The 22,378-nt window shown below is 40.9% G+C and overlaps 1 protein-coding gene across 4 annotated transcripts in view; it reads left to right on the forward strand.

Annotated features, from left to right (window-relative positions):
- Nucleotides 1-19,668, forward strand: part of ptprub (protein tyrosine phosphatase receptor type Ub) — a 528,033-nt gene extending 508,365 nt beyond the window's left edge. For all 4 annotated transcript variants that reach the window (XM_062063249.1, XM_062063250.1, XM_062063251.1 and 1 more), the window contains 4 exons: nt 2,763-2,888; nt 9,769-9,926; nt 18,675-18,810; nt 18,883-19,668. In XM_062063249.1, coding sequence (XP_061919233.1) covers nt 2,763-2,888; nt 9,769-9,926; nt 18,675-18,810; nt 18,883-18,945 — 483 coding nt within the window. In that variant the 3' untranslated portion in view covers nt 18,946-19,668. The remainder of the gene's footprint in view (nt 1-2,762; nt 2,889-9,768; nt 9,927-18,674; nt 18,811-18,882) is intronic.
- The last annotated feature ends 2,710 nt before the right edge of the window (nt 19,669-22,378 follow it).

The raw sequence follows: 22,378 nt of genomic DNA on the forward strand, positions 1-22,378 counted from the left end.
AGCTTCACTTGGTCTGGATATTCTCCTCTAACCTCTGCCATTTTGACCCAGAAAACTGTCACTCAAAAGATATTTTCTCTTTTCTCAGCTTGTTTTCTCTAAACCCCAGACATGGTTATGCATGAAAATTCCATATCAGCAGTTTCTCAAACTCTCATCCTGCCAAGCACCAACAAGCATTTATCTTCAGAGTCATGTCATTCACTGTTTTTGAATGTTCTTACAATTTGTGGGTTGTCAGGTCCATGGTATTGTAATGATTAGCTGATTAGACAGTATCAATCAATCAATCAAAGTTTATTTATATAGCTGTTAATCACAAATGCCTCAAAGGCAGTTAACTCGTAAGCGTACCGAATAAAGTGGCATTAAAGTTGTGCAATGTAAACGATATACGATATACGTTTCATGAATTTAAGAGATACAGTTTTTAAAGCTTTCGTTATATTGTATTATGTTGATCACACATTCTAGCTGATTTTGACAGCAATAATGACAGCGACAAATGAATGGACGCTTCCTCAACTCAATTTACCATTTGTGCTAGCGGCTAACATCCCTCCACAGTGCAAAGCCACTTTGAAGTCAGTAACCCTCGCCTCCATGGTGACAATTAAACTTCTTACAATTATCATCACTGGAGGACGAGGAACAACTAAACATGCTACACTACGCACATTTGGGTATCGATCCAATACCAAATGGTTACAGGGGCAGTATTGGTCATACCAATATTGATACTGGTAATTCAAATTTTCAAAATCATTGAATGATTCAATTTTGATTCATTATAATCTGACAAAAACACTGGCTGGTGGTGTAACAATATCAATTAAATATTAAAAGTATTTCCTACTGGTTGCGATTTAATGTTTGGTTTTGCCCTTAAAGTCCTTCTGTACTCTGGGACAATATATTTTTTGATAATAAAAAATATCCATCTAACCACTGTAGTACCGACCATATACAGATATTATAATGCCAGACACTTTGTACTTTATATACATTCAATAATTCTAGCTTTGAAGTCAGTAACCCTCGCCTCCATGGTGACAATTAAACTTATTACAATTATCATCACTGGAGGACGAGGAACAACTAAACATGCTACACTACGCACCATAGGAGGATATTCTAACCGCTAAGCTAGAATTATTGAATGTATATAAAGTACAAAGTGTCTGGCATTATAATATCAGTATATGGTCGGTACTACAGTGTTTAGATGGATATTTTTTATTATCAAAAAATATTTTGTCCCAGAGTACAGAAGGACTTTAAGGGCAAAACCAAACATTAAATCGCAACCAGTAGGAAATACTTTTAATATTTAATTGATATTGTTACACCACCAGCCAGTGTTTTTGTCTGATTATAATGAATCAAAATTGAATCATTCAATGATTTTGAAAATTTGAATTACCAGTATCAATATTGGTATGACCAATACTGCCCCTGTAACCATTTGGTATTGGATCGATACCCAAATGTGTATAATGGCCCAAAACTAATGTAAAGTATCCCAAAAACAGAATAATTAGTGCCTATTACATTTTAACAGAAGTGTAGATAGAACCCTATTACAAGAGAAAGTAAATAGTAATATAGCAAGTAGATTGATTGTAATTTTTAAAAAATAATACAACTTCAAATGACATAATATGTCACCCCATACGTTAGAAGCCTTTGCAACCGTTTTAAAATGTTTACATTATAATTTACATCTCAAATAACGTATTGTGATATTAAAGTCCCAATGATTGTCACACACGCACTAGTTGTGGTGAAATTTGTCCTCTGCATTTGACCCATCCCCTTGTTCACCCCCTGGGAGGTGAGGGGAGCAGTGAGCAGCAGCGGTGCTGCGCCCGGGAATAATTTTTGGTGATTTAACCCCCAATTCCAACCCTTGATGCTGAGTGCCAAGTAGGGAGGTAATGGGTCCCATTTTTATAGTCTTTGGTATGACTCGGCCGGGGTTTGAACTCACAACCTACCGATCTCAGGGCGGACACTCTAACCACTAGGCCATACAGTATATCGTTAATATAGGAGGCGGTGTCACGGCGCATGTGCGATCCCTCAGTCCATCTGCAGCAAGCGCCGCCGGCAGCTCCGCTAGGAGCGCCCCGGGACACGTTCCTACTCGCTCTTCCAGCAACGCGGCCACGCGCTTGCATGGCTGCAGGAAATCATCAATCAGCGCACCTGAATCTGATGAGGGCAGACAAAATAAAGACCAGCGGACCCAAAGATCCAGTGCCGGAACGTAGTTCACTCTTCGTATATTCCCTCCGTATCCAGTGATCCTGTGCGCTTCGTTCACTTGGACTTCCCGCTGGACTTTGGACTGCTTCGCTCGATCCTCGACCCCCGCTCGGACACGAACCTCGACACCTCTCTCCAGCCCCCGACCTCTCGCTTGCCCACAGACTTCCTTCTTGCCTTGCCCCTCTGTACTTATGGACTATTCATCTAACACGCACGTACAACACCTTCTGGTAACATCTACATTGTTAATTCTTCACATCGTCCTGCACCATACACTCTTAGTAGCATACACATGCCAGTACATCATCAAGTTCAATAAACCTGTTTAACTGATTTCTGCCGTTGTGTCGTCTCCTTCCCCAGCCGTACGTAACAGGCGGCAATATATATTGTGATATAGATTTTAGCCATATCTCCCACTCCTAAGTGTTACGTTAGTGTATCCATGTTCATTTACTCTCAATAACATTCACCTTGTCTTCCACCTGCAGCCGTGTGTTCAGTACTGGCCGGAGCCCGGTCTTCAGCAGTATGGGCCCATGGAGGTGGAGTTTCTCTCCATGTCAGCTGATGACGATGTCATCACACGCCTGTTTCGAGTCAAAAACGTCACGAGGGTGAGCATCATTAGGGTTTTCGAAATCAACATATGCACTACTCATGTCGCTCTGCACACCCGTAATGACGTATTGTTATAACCATAAAATAAATGCAGGAGCCGTGGATACAATGTGAGTCATCTCAAAGTCAAAGCACTGACTGTTTGTCTGGAGAGAAAAAAAGTGTTTGAAAAAGATGATTAGAATTTCTATACATGCACTCAGTGCCAAGTACAAAAAGGCTGAATGCGTCATGTAGTCCTGCATTGGCATTTTTGGGGGGCTTTTTAATGCATGAACAACTCTTAGACAAATAGTTATAAAACATTGCCAACAGATAGTTGTTTAGTACACATTTTAATGCTGCAAAGGTCAATCCTTGATAGAGATGGGCGGCCGTATAAACAACTTTAACGCTGTTACAAATATGCACCACACTGTGAACCCACACCAAACAAGAATGACAAACACATTTCGGGAGAACATCCGCACCATAACACAACATAAACACAACAGAACAAATACCCAGAACCCCTTGCAGCACTAACTCTTCCGGGACGCTACAATATACACCCCCGCTACCACCTACCCCCCACCTCAACCCCACCCCGCCCACCTCAACCTCCTCATGCTCTCTCAGGGAGAGCATGTCCCAAATTCCAAGCTGCTGTTTTAAGGCATGTTAAAAAAAATAATGCACTTTGTGACTTCAATAATAAATATGGCAGTGCCATGTTGGCATTTTTTTCCATAACTTGATTTGATTTATTTCGTAAAACCTTGTTACATTGTTTAATGCATCCAGCGGGGCATAACAACAAAATTAGGCATAATAATGTGTTAATTCTACGACTGTATATATCGGTATCGGTTGATATCGGAATCGGTAGTTAAGAGTTGGACAATATCGGATATCGGCAAAAAAGCCATTATCGGACATCTCTAATCCTTGAAGGTATTAATAAATCACACAAGTCTCGCAAGTATTGGTTTTGTGTTGGACAAAATCTAGCCGCATTCTTCCATCCATTTTCTACCGCTTGTCCCTTTTTGGGGTCGCGGGGAGTGTTGGAGCCTATCTCAGCTGCATTCGGGCGGAAGGCGATGTACACCCTGGACAAGTCGCCACCTCATCACAGGGCCAACACAGATAGACAGACAACATTCACACTCACATTTACACACTAGGGTCAATTTAATGTTGCCAATCAACCTATCTTGAATTATTAAACGTTTAAGTGTGTCTGTTGCTCTAATGCTAATGAGCTGTGTTTGTGTGCTCTCATCTCAGACAGTGTGTGTCTCTAGGAAGCGCTATTGTGCAATTTTTCCACTTTTTTTTTACTTCTACACGTAACTTTGTACTGTTCCAACGTGATACAGTACATGCCATATATCACACACAACAACATAACATTAGAGAGTGGCACAGAGGACACAAAGGTTAGCAACACTAGCATAGCTATGTGAGCTAATTTTCCGACATTATACTCACGTTTAACAGCAACATCATGCTAGCTTAGCTTATTTGCTGAATAAAAACGAATAATTGAACTTACAATATAGATGACTGATGGATACCTGGCAGAGTACCAGGTTTTATTTTAAGATGTGTAGTGAAGCCTGATTTTTTTTTCTTTTTTTTTTTTCACAAAGCTGTCATAAAGACTCAGAACTTCAAAAACAATGAAGTAGTTTTTGTTTTTTTTAAAGTGGAGCAAACAAAACATTAAGGCAAATATTTTCTACTGGATATTACAATTTCTATTAAATACAAAGAAGGGCGTCAAAGTTGTGGGGTTAAGTGGAGATGTTGCCCGTGGGCTTTTGTAAAGTCTGAATAGTTATTTTCCTGCCATTTAAATGTATAAGTTATTAAGAAAAAAAGACGTCTAGAATAATATACAATTAATATAGCAGTGACAGGTCAATAATAAGGTTGCTTGAGTCAAATTAAGAATGTCTCAGACTAACTACACCCCCCTATCAAAAATACACAATGCTTTATTCCGCCTGAATAGCGGCAGACCTTAATTTAACTCAACACGGACGTCATAACATTCTCAAAGCGCTCCTGAAGCATTCAAACACATCACCAGCATTTTGGAACAATGAGAGGTGATAGAAGAAAGGTAAAAATATAAATCTATTTCTGGCAGCATAGGAGAAATGTACTTTGCCGATAACTGGGGTGTGTTCAAAGACTCGATTAAAATAACAGGAGATGCACTAATATTAATATAATCATAATAATAAAGCTGTATTATTATCCACTGATGAGGCGACAGGTTGATTGGCAACACTAAATGGTCCCTAGTGTGGGAATGTGAGTGTGAATGTTGTCTGTCTATCTGTGTTGGCCCTGCGATGAGGTGGCGACTTTTCCAGGGTGTACCCCACCTTCCGCCCGAATGCAGCTGGGATAGGCTCCAGCACCCCCCGTAAGGGACAAGCGGTAGAAAATTGATAGATGGATGGATATTACTATGTGTATCAGCTAATAATATCTACTAAACATTCTGAAGTAAATTAAAACTTGACATATTTATAATCATATTTAAGTGACTAATGACACGCTATATGATTATTTATATTCATATTATGTCCACTTTATATTGAATTTATATCACATTTTTAAAAAGTCAAAAAAACAAATTGAGTTTTTTGCATATTTTTGTGTGTGTGTGTGTGTGTGTGTGTGTGTGTGTGTGTGTGTGTGTGTGTGTGTGTGTGTGTGATAGTGACATTAGGTTTAGGGGGAGTGGGGGCCCTATATAAGTCTTGTCTATGGGGGCCCAAAATTTGATGCTGTGCCCCTTTATACGTAAAATTATTATAACATTAACAAGTCATTTTTGAATAATGGTGGACCTTTCATGTTTACAAGCACAAACAAAAGCATTCTTATCAATTATGCAGTTTGAACATTCCATATGTCTCAGTTAAAAAAAAGCATGGATCATTTTGGAACTTATGGTCAAAATGTACAAAAGTATGCACATTAAGACAATATTTGCTACGGGTATGAATCATTTTCAGATTAACTGTATGCCATTAGGAGAAAAATCTGCATATATTATCTCCACGCTTCATTATGTTCATTGTGTTAATACGCAGGTATGTTTTTCCCCCCCTGCCAACCAATTAAACAAGAACATCTGCATGCTCGGCGTCCCTCGGCCGCCTTATTTTTGCTAGCGCCTTGCTCCCGATTGGCATCCTCGCCTCCCCTGTCAGCGGCCTTGCTGTGACCCCCTGTCTCACACGTGTCCCACTTTGTGCACACGGCTGTCACACCCGGGGAGGACTCAAAGCACACAAATGCACACCACACATTCTGCCAGCACCTGTCTGCAGTGATGTACAAAGTTAGGGAGGAAAAGTCAACACAAAAGCATTGTAAGCATTTGCAGTGTGGCTTTAAGAGTCATATTTTTTTTATTTTTTTTAAGAGCATAGCGTGTGAGCTATTCCTCCTTGCATTGTTGATGTCTTTGCCAGTCCAATTTGCATGACTTACAGTTCTCCACTGCTCCCTAAGTGTTAGGTGAGCGTCTAGAGGACAAGGTTATGAATACACAGAGACCTCTCAAACACACACACACACACACACACACACACACACACACACACACACACACACACACACACACACACACACACACACACACACACACACACACACACACACACACACACCTTACAACTGCAGACCCATCTATCTCAGGGTCACTCTGCTGAGTGAGCACAGCTGAGAATGCCAGTAGGCAGTCAAGGGAACGCTCAAATACGCATACCAAACGACACTTGCAAAAAAACACAGCTGCAGTTGGACACACAATAAAATGAAATCCCTTCATTTTCTACCGCTTGTCCCTTTCGGAGTCGTGCTACACTCAAATCACATAGACCAGGAGAGTTGAACAGTCATGTACATGCAGTATGTGTAATGGACAGATACTGAGGGTGGATTTACGTCAGGGATAAATCGTTTTAGGTGCCACATTTCCAAAAAGCTAAGGACCGGGACTTCCCACCTACTTATTATTCTTACTTTGTTTATTCCGTCAGTGTTCATTTCGTTGACTAAAAATGTGTGTCTTATTTTCCTCAGGGCAAAATAGGTTCTTGACGATAACTAAGACGGAAATTATTAGTCAACGAATTTAAAACAAAATACACGTTGACTAAGACAATAACACAATAAGCGGATATTTTTTCAGGGACTAATAAAAACAAGACAGAAATGTTGACAGAAACGAGATCTAATCATATTTAATTTCGTCTTGTAGATGGGTGGGACAAGTTTCGAAATATAACCAATCACAGCTGTCTATGTGTATTTGCTGCTTCCGGTTCTCCTGCGTTCATAAGCAAATTATAATGAAGGCTTGCATTGTAACTCTGTTTAACAACACACACAAATACCTGCTTTGCCAGCGACGTAGCATAGAAAATAGAAAACGTGTTTATTGGCATTAAACATTGTATGCATCCATCATTCCAGACCATAAGCTCATGCTACTTTTGTCAGCAAGTACATTTTATTTATATAGCACTTCTCACAGAGAGACTTCACACAGTTTTTCACATGGTTAAAATACTAATAGATGATGCAACACCCAACACATTGCTAAATATAAGAATAAATAGGATAATTAAATAATATATTAACAAAAACATTTGCATTATCTTTTATACTTTACATCTTAGTTGACTGAATTTACTGTAATTGTAACTGACTAAAATGTGTAATTGCGTTGGCTAAAACTAGACTAAAACCTAATCAATTTAGATGAATAAAATTAGACTAATCTACAATAAATTTCCGTCAAAAGACTATGACTAAAGCCAATATAAAAACTACTGTCAAAAGGAAGACTGTATTCCTTAGAAATAGCGTCCTTTAAAGGAGTCATTTGATTTTGGTCTATTTATTATGTCAGAGTTACAGGAGTTTTTAAAGACCTTATGACAGCACTCTTGTGTTTTTAAGAATCTGCTGCAGACATTTTTAACTGAAACCACAATCCACCAGTTGACTAGCCCAATGACCTAAAATGGAACCTTGAGGAACACCACTAGTATAACTAAAGTTGAACAAATGACTACTGACTGCAGGTGAAGTAAACAGGCTACAGTAACACCTTAGTTCAGTTCTTCTGAAATAGTGGGGCATGCAATGCTGGGAGGGGGGGTGACCTTGGATAAGCTATGCACTACAAAACTCGTAGCCATAAATCCTCACTTCCTCATTTTGAGCACAAATTGTTTTATCCATTTTTGTTTTGTTTTTGAAAGCGTTTTATACATTATTTATTGACTTTACTTGATTATATTTTTCAGTTTAAAATGGTTCAAGTCAGTCAAAAACGTTTTATAGTTCAAATCGGGATATATTATCTTTTTTTTTTAATGTCAGGCAAATTAATGCACTTTAAATCTTTTCTGTTACAGACTAAAAACAACATTATTAAAGTTATTCTTTGTTGTAAGTTGATCTATATTTTTATTTATTTGTTTATAAGGGTACAATGTTATGCAAATGTGTGGTGGTGTACTTATAACACTTTTATAGACAAATAAGTGTTAGGAATAGGTGAGGTGGATCCCAAGGATGCAGAGACGAATTGTGTATACAATTGTTCTTCCTTTTATTAGGCGGGAGCACAAGGTAGCAAAACAAAGGCGATGGTGGAAAACACAAAAAACACACCATGTAAAAAACTACTAAGAGAAAAAACACACACAACTAAAAGCGCTAGACAAGGCTAGGAAAAATACTTCACGAAAGAAGTTAAATAGAAAAAACAAAGTACCAAAATACAAACGCTAGACAAGGCTAGGAAAACATACTTCATGAAAGAAGTAAATAGATTAGGTACAAAATAAAAACGCTAGACAAGGCTAGGAATAATACAGGCCAACCTGAGATGAATGGTACACGATGAACTAGTGAGTTCTCTTGGCACGACCAACAGGTTGCAAGCAATGACAAAGTTCCGGCGCTCACAGGCCGTCAGCAGCCAGTTAAAATAGGCTGCTTCTAATCAATGTCAGGTGTGTGCTGCTGCCTTGCGTCAGCTGCACTCCATACTGTGGACGAGAGAGAGAGTGAACATGGTGCAGATAATAGAAATGAGCAAGGACATTTCAGATTACCACAATAAGACTGGTTATAGTCGTGGCAGAGACCTTTAAGTAAGAACCTGTGCTGTTTACTTTTCTAAAGTGCAAATAATATCTATTGTATGTGTCTATTACATTTGTATTTTTATTTTGGGTGACCACATTTTTTATCTACTAATAGATTGTTTCCCTTTACTTTTATTCGGTACATCTAAAGTTTATAAAATACACTTTTTTTCTTATTTGTCATTATTCCAAGTTGAGTATCAGATCCTACTCTTAGCGTAGTAGCGGAACACCTAAAGTGAATGTGACAGCGTGTCATTATTATGACAGTCAGCTGGATACAAAAAATATTGATCATTTGTCCAAAATCTTAAAGGGGCCCCTTGGACCGACCCATTTAAATCGAGAACCAAAAATATCGGTACTCAGTATACATTCCTACGTACTACTGTACCTCCATCCCACCCTCCACAGTCCTCATGCTTGTACTTGGTGACGGCGTGGCGCGGTTGGGAGAGTGGCCATGCCAGCAACCTGAGGGTTCCTGGTTCGATCCCCACCTTCTACCAACCTCGTCACGTCCGTTGTGTCCTTGACCAAGACACTTCACCCTTGCTCCTGATGGGTCGTGGTTAGGGCTTTGCAAGGCAGCTCCCACCATCAGTGTGTGAATGTGGAAATAGTATCAAAGCGCTTTGACTACCTTGAAGGTAGAAAAGCACTATACAAGTATAACCCGTTTACCATTTACTTTGTATCTCAGCTGCAAGAGGGCCAGCTGGTGGTGTGTCAGTTCCAGTTCCTGCGCTGGTCGCCATACCGTGACGTTCCCGACTCCAAGAAGGCCTTCCTCAACCTGCTGGCTCAAGTGCACAAGTGGCAAAGAGAGTGCGGAGAAGGCCGCACCGTGGTCCACTGCCTGTGAGTAAACCCTGCAGCTGCACGTCCACATGACGCCTTCTTGTCATTTTCAACTGCACAATGTCATGTGCTCACGTCGCCCCGCCCTCCCCACCCCGCAGAGTGCACACGCTGGTCGATGAATATGAATTGGCCGTCCGACGCATTGCCAACCCATTCCACGTCCATCCCCTACCGCCCCCACCTAAAAGCGCATCACTCAGCGGTGTCACGCAGTATTACCCGCGACAACCGGGGAAGAGATTATGGAGATCAAATCAATTATGACTTAATAAAAAATGTGACGCCTCTCACCACAGCAAATCCATGGCTGCCACGGTACTGACAACAATTTATTACCCCCCCCATTGCTTTTATTGGCTGTGGAGGCTTCAACTGCTAGCATTGCTGCCTTTGCCTCAGGAAAGCGGGCGAGCGGATTGTCCTTCAGTGCTTCTTATGGCGGTGCTTTCCTAACAGCTTGTACGCACTATTCAATACTTATAAGGGAGGCGCCGCCACAATAACAGGGTCATCTGACTATTCATAAGGGTGCTCCGTTTACTCTGTATTACACCCTTGTCTTGCAAGTAGATATGTTTTGCAAGCTAAGTGATTATTCATTGTAACCCCTAATGTTTTTGAGTGTTCCCATACTTCTAATATTCTGCTTACCTCATCGGACTGAAGGAGAAGGTTGAAATGGTAAAAACACTTCTCATTGTGATTCACTGCAATTGTACACAACAAGCTACAACAATAGGCCTTTTTCCAACGAAGGAACTTTCCCCATTTACCCGGGTTAATAAAGTACCCCCTGCGTTTCCACCAAAAACTTTCTGGGTAAATAAAGTTTCACAAGAACTTATTTAGTTCCTGGTAGCGAGGTGGGACTTTTTCAAGTTCCTCAGGAACCTTAGAAGGGAAGGCTGTTGTTGAACGCTGATTGGTTGAACACAGATGAGGCGCTAAAATTTTGTATTCGAATTTCATCTGCCATTGCAGTATGCGAGGACAACCAGTTTATTTCCTTTTTCTTGTGTGTTTCTAATACCAAACTTGACAACGAAGCGAAAGAAGAACAAAAGGAACTTTCGACTTGTATGAACTATTGTGGGACATCTGTGTGCTCACCAACGCTGATGGATGTAACTATCTTGCAGGGTTTTTACTCAGCCGTAGTCTTTAAATTAGTTAATTAATGTTGTTTATGAATTTTTACAAACTTAATTTCAATATCCGAATCTGAGAAGTGGAAGGACTCTGTTAAATGTATATTCAGAGAAATATACATTATTCAGCCGGACTTCAAAGCGGTGCGGCGAGCTGCTCACTGGCACTTTGACCTCGTAGTTTGAAGAGAAATGTGAAATGAATGATAAGTGGAACAAAGGTAAATCACATTAAATATTCGCCATTTGTGTAGTTATTAGCTTCAACCCTAGCGAACCGAATGCTAATGCTAACAGGCTAATGCTAAATCTGATGTGTTTGTGTTGTCGCCGTGAGATATATATATATTTATATATATATATATATATATATATATATATGTATGTATACACATGTGTAGAAAATGGATGGATGGATATATATATATATATATATATATATGAATGAATGAATGAATGAATGAATGAATGAATGAATGATCTTTATTGTCATTGTGGATGTACAGGTACAGGTCCAACGAAATTTAGGTTGCTTCCCTAAGGTGCTTTGCATTTAAAAAAAAAAGAAGAAACCACACAATATGAAAAAACAACTCAATATACACAATAAGCAATATGGCCTAAGAACACTCTAAGAGGCAATGTAGAAAAAACGAGACAGTAAAAAGTATAAAGTGACTAGTGAACTGACTAGAGAGGAGTAACGCTGGTTCCCAGTGTGCTGAGGGGGTGGGAGTCAGCATTTCCTACCTCCTATGCTGTGCAGGCATTTTATTTTGGATTAAATAAGTAAATAAATATGATAACTATTGTCCAGTTGGCGTGTAATCGCTGATTGCACAGTCCCGGATCGTGATTGACCGGTGGCTTCCTCATGTTGCACGTGAGGGAGTTTTTATTTTTTTATTTTAATTGTATTTTTAAATTTTTTATTTATTTTTTACATTCCAGCTGCGTTTAGTGCAGTTATGGCCCGGGGGTAGAAACTGTTCTTCAGTCTATTTGTGCGGGTTCGCATGGTTCTGAAACGTCTGCCGGAAGGCAGCCGATCGAAGTGGCTGTTGCCGGGGTGGGATGGGTCCTTGAGTATGTTGGCTGCCTTCTTCAGGCAGCGGGAGTTGTACAGTTCTTCCAGGGAGGGGAGGGGGCACCCGATGATTTTTTGGGCCGAGTTGACGACCCTCTGGAGAGCTGTCCTCTCTGCTGCTGTGCAGCTGCAGAACCATACGCAGATGCAGTATGTGAGGATGCTCTCCACAGAACAGCGGTAGAAGGACACCAGTAGATCCTGTCTCAGGTGGAGATTCCTGAGTACTCTCAAGAAGTAGAGCCTCTGCTGTGCCCTCTTGACGATAGCCGTGGTGTTGGTCCTCCAGGACAGGTCCTCCTCCAGGTGAACTTTTCTACTTTATCTATGTTTCTGTTTTATCTAGTGTGTGTCATGATTCATTTCTATTTTAATTTTTTATTATATATTCTTACTTTCTATTTTTATTTTTAATACTTTGTAGCACTTTGAGATTTTAACAAATGTAAAGTGCGTAACAAATGCAATTCATTATTATTATTATTATTATTGAACTCCCAGGAAGCGTAGGGATGAGACTCTTTCCACACAGCCCCCGTCAATGTACAGGGGTAGTTTTTCTCCTCCTGCTGTCCAAGATCACTTCCTGGGTCTTGAGCTGGTTCAGCTTCAGGTTGTTCACCCTGCTCGACACTGCCAGCTGCTCCACCTCGTCCCGGTATGCCGTCTCGTCGACCCCAGAGATGCAGCCCACCACCGTTGTGTCATCTGCAAACTTTATGATGTGATTGACGGGGTGGGTGGCTGTGAAGTTGTGGGTGTAGAGTGAGTAGAGCAGGGGGCTCAGCACGCAGCCCTGAGGTGAGCCGGTGCTGAGGCTGAGGGCTGTGGAGGTGTGGGTACCCATCCTCACCCTCTGACGGCGGTCAGTCAGGAAGTCTTTAATCCAGAGACAGGTGGGGTTGGATATTCCGAGGTCTGCTAGCTTGGTCACCAGTCTGTCAGGTAAGATGGTATTAAATGCAGAGCTGATGTCTACAAAGAGCAGCCGTACATAGCTCCCTACCCCCTCCATGTGGGACATGGCGCAGTGGAGAGCCGTAGCGATGGCGTCCTCCGTAGACCTGTTGGCTCGGTAGGCAAACTGATGGGGGTCCAATGCGGGCGGTAGGGATGAGAGGATGTGGGTCCGGACCAGTTTCTCGAAACACTTCATTGTGATAGAAGTGAGTGCCACTGGCCGGTATTCATTTAGACAGCTGACAGTGTTTTTCTTTTTGGGGACCGGGATGATGGTGGAGGTTTTCAGGCAGGATGGGACGGTGGCCTGGGACAGGGACCGGTTGAAGATGTCGGTGAGGACACCAGCCAGCTGATCAGCGCAGTCTCTCAGCACCCGTCCGGAGACGCCGTCCGGTCCCGCAGCCTTCCTCGGGTTTACGGCTTTCAGTGTGTGTCTGACCTCGTGCTCCGTCACTGAAAGGGTGAGGCTGCTGTGGTCTGTCGAGTGAGGTGTGACTGCTGATTGAGGTGTGGCTGTTGGGTGAGGTGTTGCTCCTGACTGAGGTGTGACTGCTTCCGATGGTGTTACCTCAAAGCGGGCGTTCAGCTCCCCTGCCGGCCGGGGGTCTCCCCTGCCGGCCGGGGGGTTGCTGGGCCTGTAGTTGGTCATGTGCTGGACCCCCTGCCATACCCTCCTGGAGTCGTTGCTTTGGAAGCAGTCCTCAATCTTTGTTTTGTAGTCCCCCTTAGCCTCCCTGATACCACGCTTCAGGCTGGCTCTGGCAGTGCTGTAGAGCTCCCCGTCGCCAGATCTGAACGCGGTGTCCCTCTCCCTCAGCAGCCTCTGCACCTCTCTCGTCATCCACGGCTTTGTGTTGGAATAGACTCGGACGCGCTTATCCACCGTAACAGAGTCTGTGCAGTGTTTTATGTAGCCCAGTACTCCTGATGTGTATTTCTCCAGGTCCTCTTCTTCAAAGACCTCCCACGCAGTGGTGTCAAAGCAGTCTTGCAGCTTTTCAGTGGCACCTTCAGGCCAGGTATTGATGGACTTTGTTGTGGTGGGAGCACTCATCCGGGTGGGGGTGTATGCTGGGATGAGTAGCAGGGATGTGTGGTCTGACTGGCCCATGTGTGCTAAAGGTTTAGCTCTGTAGCCCAGCTTAATATTGGAGTAAACCTTGTCCAGTGTGTTTTTGCCTCTTGTGGCACATTTTACATGCTGGTGTAGTTTGGGGAGCACTACCTTCAGGTTAGCATGGTTAAAGTCTCCTGCGATGATATGAGCAGCCTCCGGATACATGCTTTGTTGCTGGTTGATTGTATCATGCAGCTGACCTAGCGCCATGCTAGCGTTAGCATCTGGCGCTATGTACACTGCGGTTAGCAACACAGCATTGTATTCCCTCGGCAGGTAAAAGGGCCGACATTTAATAGTCAGATATTCTAGATTAGGGGAACAGTGGCTACTCACAATGCGTGTGTGTGTTCCCCATGTGTCCTTTGTGAATATTAATAGTCCTCCTCCCCGCGATTTCCCTGTAGCCTCTTTTGTCCTGTCCAGGCGGCGTAGAGTGTAGCCTGTTAGCTCGATAGCTAGGTCCGGGATGGATGAATGGAGCCAGGTTTCTGTATATATATATATATATATATATATATATATATATATATATATATATATATATATATATATATATATATATATATGTATATATGTATATATACATTATATACACTACCGTTCAAAAGTTTGGGGTCACATTGAAATGTCCTTATTTTTGAAGGAAAAGCACTGTACTTTTCAATGAAGATAACTTTAAACTAGTCTTAACTTTAAAGAAATACACTCTATACATTGCTAATGTGGTAAATGACTATTCTAGCTGCAAATGTCTGGTTTTTGGTGCAATATCTACATAGGTGTATAGAGGCCCATTTCCAGCAACTATCACTCCAGTGTTCTAATGGTACAATGTGTTTGCTCATTGGCTCAGAAGGCTAATTGGTGATTAGAAAACCCTTGTGCAATCATGTTCACACATCTGAAAACAGTTTAGCTCGTTATAGAAGCTACAAAAGTGACCTTCCTTTGAGCAGATTGAGTTTCTGGAGCATCACATTTGTGGGGTCAATTAAACGCTCAAAATGGCCAGAAAAAGAGAACTTTCATCTGAAACTCGACAGTCTATTCTTGTTCTTAGAAATGAAAGCTATTCCACAAAATTGTTTGGGTGACCCCAAACTTTTGAACGGTAGTTTATATATATATAGAGTTTGGACACATATAGAGTGTTTCTGATCACACCAAGTGATCTCTAAGACAGGCTAACACACCTCTGAATGGTCCGACTATTCTGGAAATAAACTTGTCAGAAGTACAGTTTGCCATCGAAGCGCTTTGAAATGGTCATGCCTGTGTGGACATGATGTAAACAGATTGTGACGTAGGGGGCCCCGCCTCTTCAAAATGGTCGTGCCTGCATAAATGGCAGCCCCCAATGGCTTCACGCAGCATGCAAAATGAATGAATGAAGCGTTTGTACGGCGAGGTGTGTTTCGCACACAGACATATTTGACGCGATGTAAATGTTCGTAAACTGAAATGTTTGCAAATAGAGGCGTTTGTAAATTGAGGTTCAACTGTACGTCCTAAAATATATTTATTGTGATGTGTTTTGTACTGCATATGTTTTTTCATGTATGAGCTTTTTTTTGTGGCGACTTCATCGGACGTATCATACAAACTGCGCATGAGCTTCACGAATGGTCGAAAGGGTGTCCTAAAATACAGTACGCAACCTTTTTCCGCATAAAATGTTTCTATGAATACCAACGTTTGCAGTGAAAGTTATGTACGTACATTTCACAGCTGTTGACACAACATGTTCGTGCACAGCAACCTCAATCATTTAGGGCCTCGTTAGTTCAATCAATGCGGACTATGATGAGTCTGAGTGAAATGGGTTGTCTGCAACATTTACCACTATGCACATGCTTTAGATTTGGGTGTTGTTTGCTAATAATAGCATTTTGGATAATTAGCATTAGCTGTGATTGAATGTATATTCTATCATAACAACAACATGAATGCTTTTGTACGTGTGCACGCGTTCTCTGCGCGTCGTACGTATTGACGAGACAGGGTGAGTGACTGCCGTAAGCTCCAATCATTTTATTTGGGCTGTTAAAAATTTTAACTACACAAACTTAGTCATTTTTAAAAATATAGCACAAATATGTTCTGTTAAACAACTAATGGTAACACAAGCTAGCCGATGGTGTTCTTCGTTATATTTTTTGCTGTGAAAAATGTAATTCTGAGCAAGTTGCAAACAGCCCCTTTAAGACCACAATACAAAGACATGATCAACGAAGCTCCAACTCTACAATCCACCATAGCAACTTGGGACAGAAAAGGTCATCTTTTTTTACCAAGCTGGAAGTGATAGTGTTAATGCTTGGTCTTAGTGGGAATTAACACTTTTTTATTTTTTTTATAGAAAAGTAATACAACAAAATAATATTGGACTAAAGTGAGAGACAGTTTGAACAATGAATAAGTTTATTGATTTAACATTTAATCACATTTTCTTATTAGCACACAGGTAAAAAAAAAAAAAGAAGCAGAGGAATGATCTCATTTTCATTCAATAAAATAAAAACATGGAGGTAGTTGAAAAAAATTAGTTTCACTAAAATTTGAAATCTAGATTCAATGCAAATGCAAAGTAAACTAGAAAAGTAGAGGTAAAATAGACTGCTTTTTTTTGCTGACCAGGCACATTCTGTTGTACCAATTAGCTATTTGCTCAGGTTATGTTGCCTAATGTAGATTATACAGCTAATGTTTAAGATAATGAAATATCAAAAAAATGTAGTTTGAAATTGTTTTTAGAAAAATGTTATTATGACTAAAACACATTGAAAACGTGGCAGCGTGGCGAAGTTGGTAGAGTGGCCGTGCCAGCAATCGGAGGGTTGCTGGTTACTGGGGTTCAATCCCCGCCTTCTGCCATCCTAGTCACGTCTGTTGTGTCCTTGGGCAAGACACTTCACCCTTTGCCCCTGATGGCTGCTGGTTAGCGCCTTGCATGGCAGCTCCCGCCATCAGTGTGTGAATGTGTGTGTGAATGGGTGAATGTGGAAATACTGTCAAAGCGCTTTGAGTACCTTGAAGGTAGAAAAGCGCTATACAAGTATAACCCATTTATTTATCATTTAAATATAGGTGAAGAAAAAAACATATTGCTTTTTGCTAACAAGATTGTTTTTTCTTACAATTTGCTTAATTCAAGTAATATCGCCTAAGAAACAGCGTCTTTCACATTTGTGTATTAGTTTGAAGGAAGCTGCGAATATAGCACACATTTAAGTTTTACTTACAATAATGAAAATGCAAAATTATATATATATTTCTGTTTATTAAATGTTTTTTAGTTGTAAAATTTTTTAAATTTAATATTAAATATGTAAAATCAAGGATTTTCTTATTTTTTTATTGACTAACAATAGATTTTTAACATATAACACATAACAAAACATTATTTTTGTTTAATGGGTTACACATGTATAGCGCTATTCTACCTTCAAGGTACTCAAAGCGCTTTGACACTATTCCCATATTGTCACACACACATTCACTCACTGATGGCGGGAGCTGCCATGCAAGACCCTAACCATGACCCATCAGGAGCAAGGGTGAAGTGTCTTGCTCAGGGACACCACGGACATGACTAGGATGGCGGAAGCTGGGGATCGAACCAGGAACCCTCAAGTTGCTGCCACAGCCACTCTTCCAACCGAGCCACGTCGTCCCCGAATGCAAAATATTGCCAACTTTGTAAATCATGATACAGTAGCACCCCAACCTCAGAATCTTAACGGGTTCTTTGATGAAAACACTTGCATCTCAAATCAACGTCTCACATTGAAATGATTTGAAATCAATTTAATTAGTGCTTGGTCCCCCTAAAACAGCATCATTTTAACATGCTTTTTTAAAAAAAAAAAAATCACCTTTTTAGGTAATAAACATTGTATTAAAAACTAACAACTGCAGTAGTTTTATGAAGTAATGTAAGAATAATGTACAACATTTACCGTGGACAGTGGACTTTTATGATATCTCCTTCCAGCTCCTTCTTCATATTTTCATAGATAAATGTATGCCGTTTAGATATTTGACCATTCTTGGTTGGCGTTAGACTCATTCTGCTTCAGTATGGTGCAGACTAGCAAGGCTACACTGGAATTGTTTTTTTTTTGCTTTTTCTCTTGGTCTTTATAATTCAATGATGATCGTCCACCTCTTCTCCACTAATTCTTTGGCTCTTTCGGGGTTCACTGAGATATTTGCTGCACCAACTAATGGCGAGGATGCTTGTAAGCCAAAGCTTTGCTTGTTACTTAAATCCTAACAACTAGTTGAGGGACAAACACTCTTAGGTTGAGGTAGCACTGTATTTTATTTTGTGCAAAACCTCTGAAGAGGAAGTTAAGAAAAGGGACTGACTGAGTCTCCTCCCTTGAAAAGTTCTTCAATGTGCTTCTTTGGTATCTCCTTCCCAGTAATGGCGGCGGCCGCAGCGGATCCTTCTGTGCCTCCAACATTCTCCTGGAGATGATCCAGTACCAGAACATGGTGGATATCTTCTACGCGGTCAAAACATTACGCAACTGTAAACCCAACATGGTGGAATCCCTGGTGAGAGTGTTCAAACAGCAAAGCCAACCATGTTGTGTCTGATGTAATGTTTCTGCTGATGCTTGTCTGCAGGACCAGTATCGATTCTGCTATGACCTCACTTTGGAGTACTTGGACTGCTTTGAGGGGAGATAGCAACTAGAGGCAGCATGAGAGTTAAATCCTCCCGCAGGTTTCTCTGCTTGGACCTTCTACAGAACTACAGTGGAATAAGATTGAAAACAACCTGGTTGAAAGTTTGAACCTTTAATGTACAGCTGTGATTTCTTCGTGTGGTGATGGTTTTTTTTTTGTGCTTTTCTTGGTCATTTTTGCCTATGTACTAAAGCTATTGTGTGCCAAGAGTTTCTGTAGCCAAAAAAAAAAGAAAAAAAGTAGAAAACATTTTAAGCTATGAGATTTGACCCATTTTATTCTGAAGAAGGGTCATGATGGCTGTGATTTATTGTTTTATTCAAAGAAAAATACTTTTCTTTATCTGGTCTTGGCATGACTTATCTAGCAAACCATAAACTGCCTTATTCCCGGACGATTAGACCCTGATCCAAAGGACTGGACAGACTAGGCCTGTTCTGCAGACCCAAATCCTCGATTTTGCCAAATGTGTTTTGGAAGTGGACTACAGGTGATTTTTTTCCTCAGAGATTCCCGTCTCATCAGTACTGTCTCAGTGCCAATCCCGGTGACAGACTTTGGTCCTTCTGCTTCAACTTGATATACAGTATGCCTACATCCACTATGTAGTCCCTCCAAAGGGATTGTACCTTGTACCCAGTAGGAACGGAAAAGCAGAAAATGTGTTACGGGAGACAACTTTTGGTGTGGTATGAAAAAAAGATGCTTTGTTCTTTTATAACATTTGGACTCCTCTTTGTTTATACTGTAGAAGCAGCGCCTGTTTGGATCGTTGGCAAATGTGGCATGAAGGTTCATTGTTGTCCCTCGTGGTATAAAAGTGAGTTTAATTAAGAAATGTCATTAAATAGTCAGAAATTGTGTATCCGTCACTTGAATGAATACACAGTGGGAGCAATTGTTTGGGTCTGCAACTAAATTTAGGATGCTTGATTGCTTACATACAGTAGGAAGGGGATTTTTATGGCCTCCTTCGTCGCGGTTCACCAGACACATGAAACGTGACAAATTGGGGGGCGCACTGTCCGCTTTAGCTGTTGAATAGCAGTACAGTGTTGAAAATCTTAAAATGTGTTTTGTTGCAATTCCAACTTTGACCACATTGTCAGTTGCTATGGAGAGTGGTCCTTTCCACCATTTTCAGCAGACTGCACACACCTTCCTCTCACATGAGATTCACCAAGGAATTGGGTTGTATGAATCCCTTTCCCTACTGTATGTCCTATTCAACTACTTTGTATTCCATTTTTATTCAACAATTTATGCTAAAAACAGAAAGAGAGAAAATGAGACTGACGCTATTGTGAATTATCATTTACATCAGGGGTTCCTAACCTTTTTGACGTCGGGGCCTACTCAAATATTACCACTAAATTAGTAATATTTACTCTTGATTTTAATTGTAATCAAATATACTCCACAGGAAGGGTCTCATGAAAAAAACACAAATAAACGTACATGCAATTATGGAACATACAGCTTCCCCATTTTAGTCATAATTTTTGTGCTTAAAAAACTTCTTAATGACTTTAGCTCCGGACTTCTTATGTTTGTTTGTAATTGTCATTACTGCAACACGTGGTGGGAAATGGTGTTACAACTGAGTACCGCTGCAGCCCACAACTGAGAAACAGATATTCTTTGCCGCTTCTCGAGGGGTGCTCGCAGCCAAGCAATGAAAGAAACATGGATTTACACCATGGAATAAACACATTTATACATCCGTTAACACTAATGCTTGACTGCTAGCATACGTCCTATTCAACAACTTTAAAAGTAGCTGTGCTACTTTGTATTACATTTTTCTGTTAAAAACAGAACAATTTGAAATGAGACCGACCACATCGTGAATTTCCTTTTTTTTTATATCATAGAATTAATAGATTCACTCAAACAAAGTTAGCTTCCTGTCCAACTGCTGTCAAATTATTGGTAATGTTAAACACAAAAAAAAAAACCTCTCTTTTAACACAATCTTAAAATTATTGTAGTTCTGTCATCAAATGAAATTAAAATTGTGGTGGCCATTTAGTGATGCTGAACCCTTACTAGTATTGTTATACTAAGAAATTCAGCTATCAATTTTGAATTGTTTTATGGGCCATTCCTCCAATTTAGTGCCATTTGCACTAAATTGGGGCGGCATGGCGTAGTGGGTTGAGCGCCCGTGTCAGAAACCTGAGGGTTGCAGGTTCGCTCCCCGCCTCTTACCATGCCGTTGTGTCCTTGGGCAGGACACTTCACCCTTGCCCCCGGTGCCGCTCACACCGGTGAATGAATGATAGGTGGTGGTCGGAGGGGCCGTAGGCGCAAATTGGCAGCCACGCTTCCGTCAGTCTACCCCAGGGCAGCTGTGGCTATGAAAGTAGCTTACCACCACCAGGTGTGAATGAATGATGGGTTTTTAACATGTAAAGCGACTTTGGGTACTTAGAAAAGCGCTATATAAATCCCAGGTATTATTTGCGTGTTATAACTCAACATGTCTTAATTGATCTTTTTTTCCAACTCCAAATCTGACAATACACATATTTATCTACTCAAAATGTAAATTGAGGCTCCAGCAACCTCCGCGACCCCGAGAGGGACAAGCGGTAGAAAATAGATGGATGGAAAATTTGAATTTGGAATTTTTGTACAAGGTTTCCATGGCAAAGATATCTCGTTTGAGTAACAGGGAACACATTTCAGCATAGAATTAGCAAAGCCTTGAAATATAACCACATGAGTCAAGATGGTGCATGTCGGCTGATGGTGTGACCCCAGGATGCAGAGACAGGCAGCTTAATGCAGGTCGAAGAACTAAATTCTTTACCTAAAGGGAAAAAAACAGCAGAAACAAAACGGCGGCAACACAGTAACTCATGAAAACTGACAAAAAGTCAATAACCCAGCGCTGGCAAGGAGCAACAGGTGAAATAAATAGATTTAATTGGAAATAGAAAACAGTGCATTGGCAGGAAACTAAACATGAAGTGAAAGTGCAACAAATCAAGGAGTCCAACAGGAAGTAGTAGATAATAGACAACACAAGAAAATAAAGTACAACCTGTCATGTGGGATCATGACAACTTGGCATTTATGCAAAAAGCATGTTGACACTAAGCACATTACAGTGATTCGACAAAACATTGTATTTTAAGAAATAACATCAAGTGTGAATGTTGTCTGTCTATCTGTGTTGGCCCTGTGATGAGGTGGCGACTTGTCCAGGGTGTACCCCGCCTTCTACCGGAATGCAGCTGAGATCGGCTCCAGCACCCCCCGCGACCCCAAAAGGGACAAGCGGTAGAAAATGGATGGATGGAACATCAAAACATTTTTATCAGACTTTGCTGAGATTTAAGACCCACCCAGTGATAGTTTGAACGTTGTTGTATATAAAGACAAATGAGTGACCTTACTAGTGGTGACCTTCCTTAGCCCGCTGAAG

The sequence above is a fragment of the Entelurus aequoreus genome, linkage group LG11 (genome assembly GCF_033978785.1).
Source record: "Entelurus aequoreus isolate RoL-2023_Sb linkage group LG11, RoL_Eaeq_v1.1, whole genome shotgun sequence".
NCBI classification, from domain to species: domain Eukaryota; kingdom Metazoa; phylum Chordata; class Actinopteri; order Syngnathiformes; family Syngnathidae; genus Entelurus; species Entelurus aequoreus.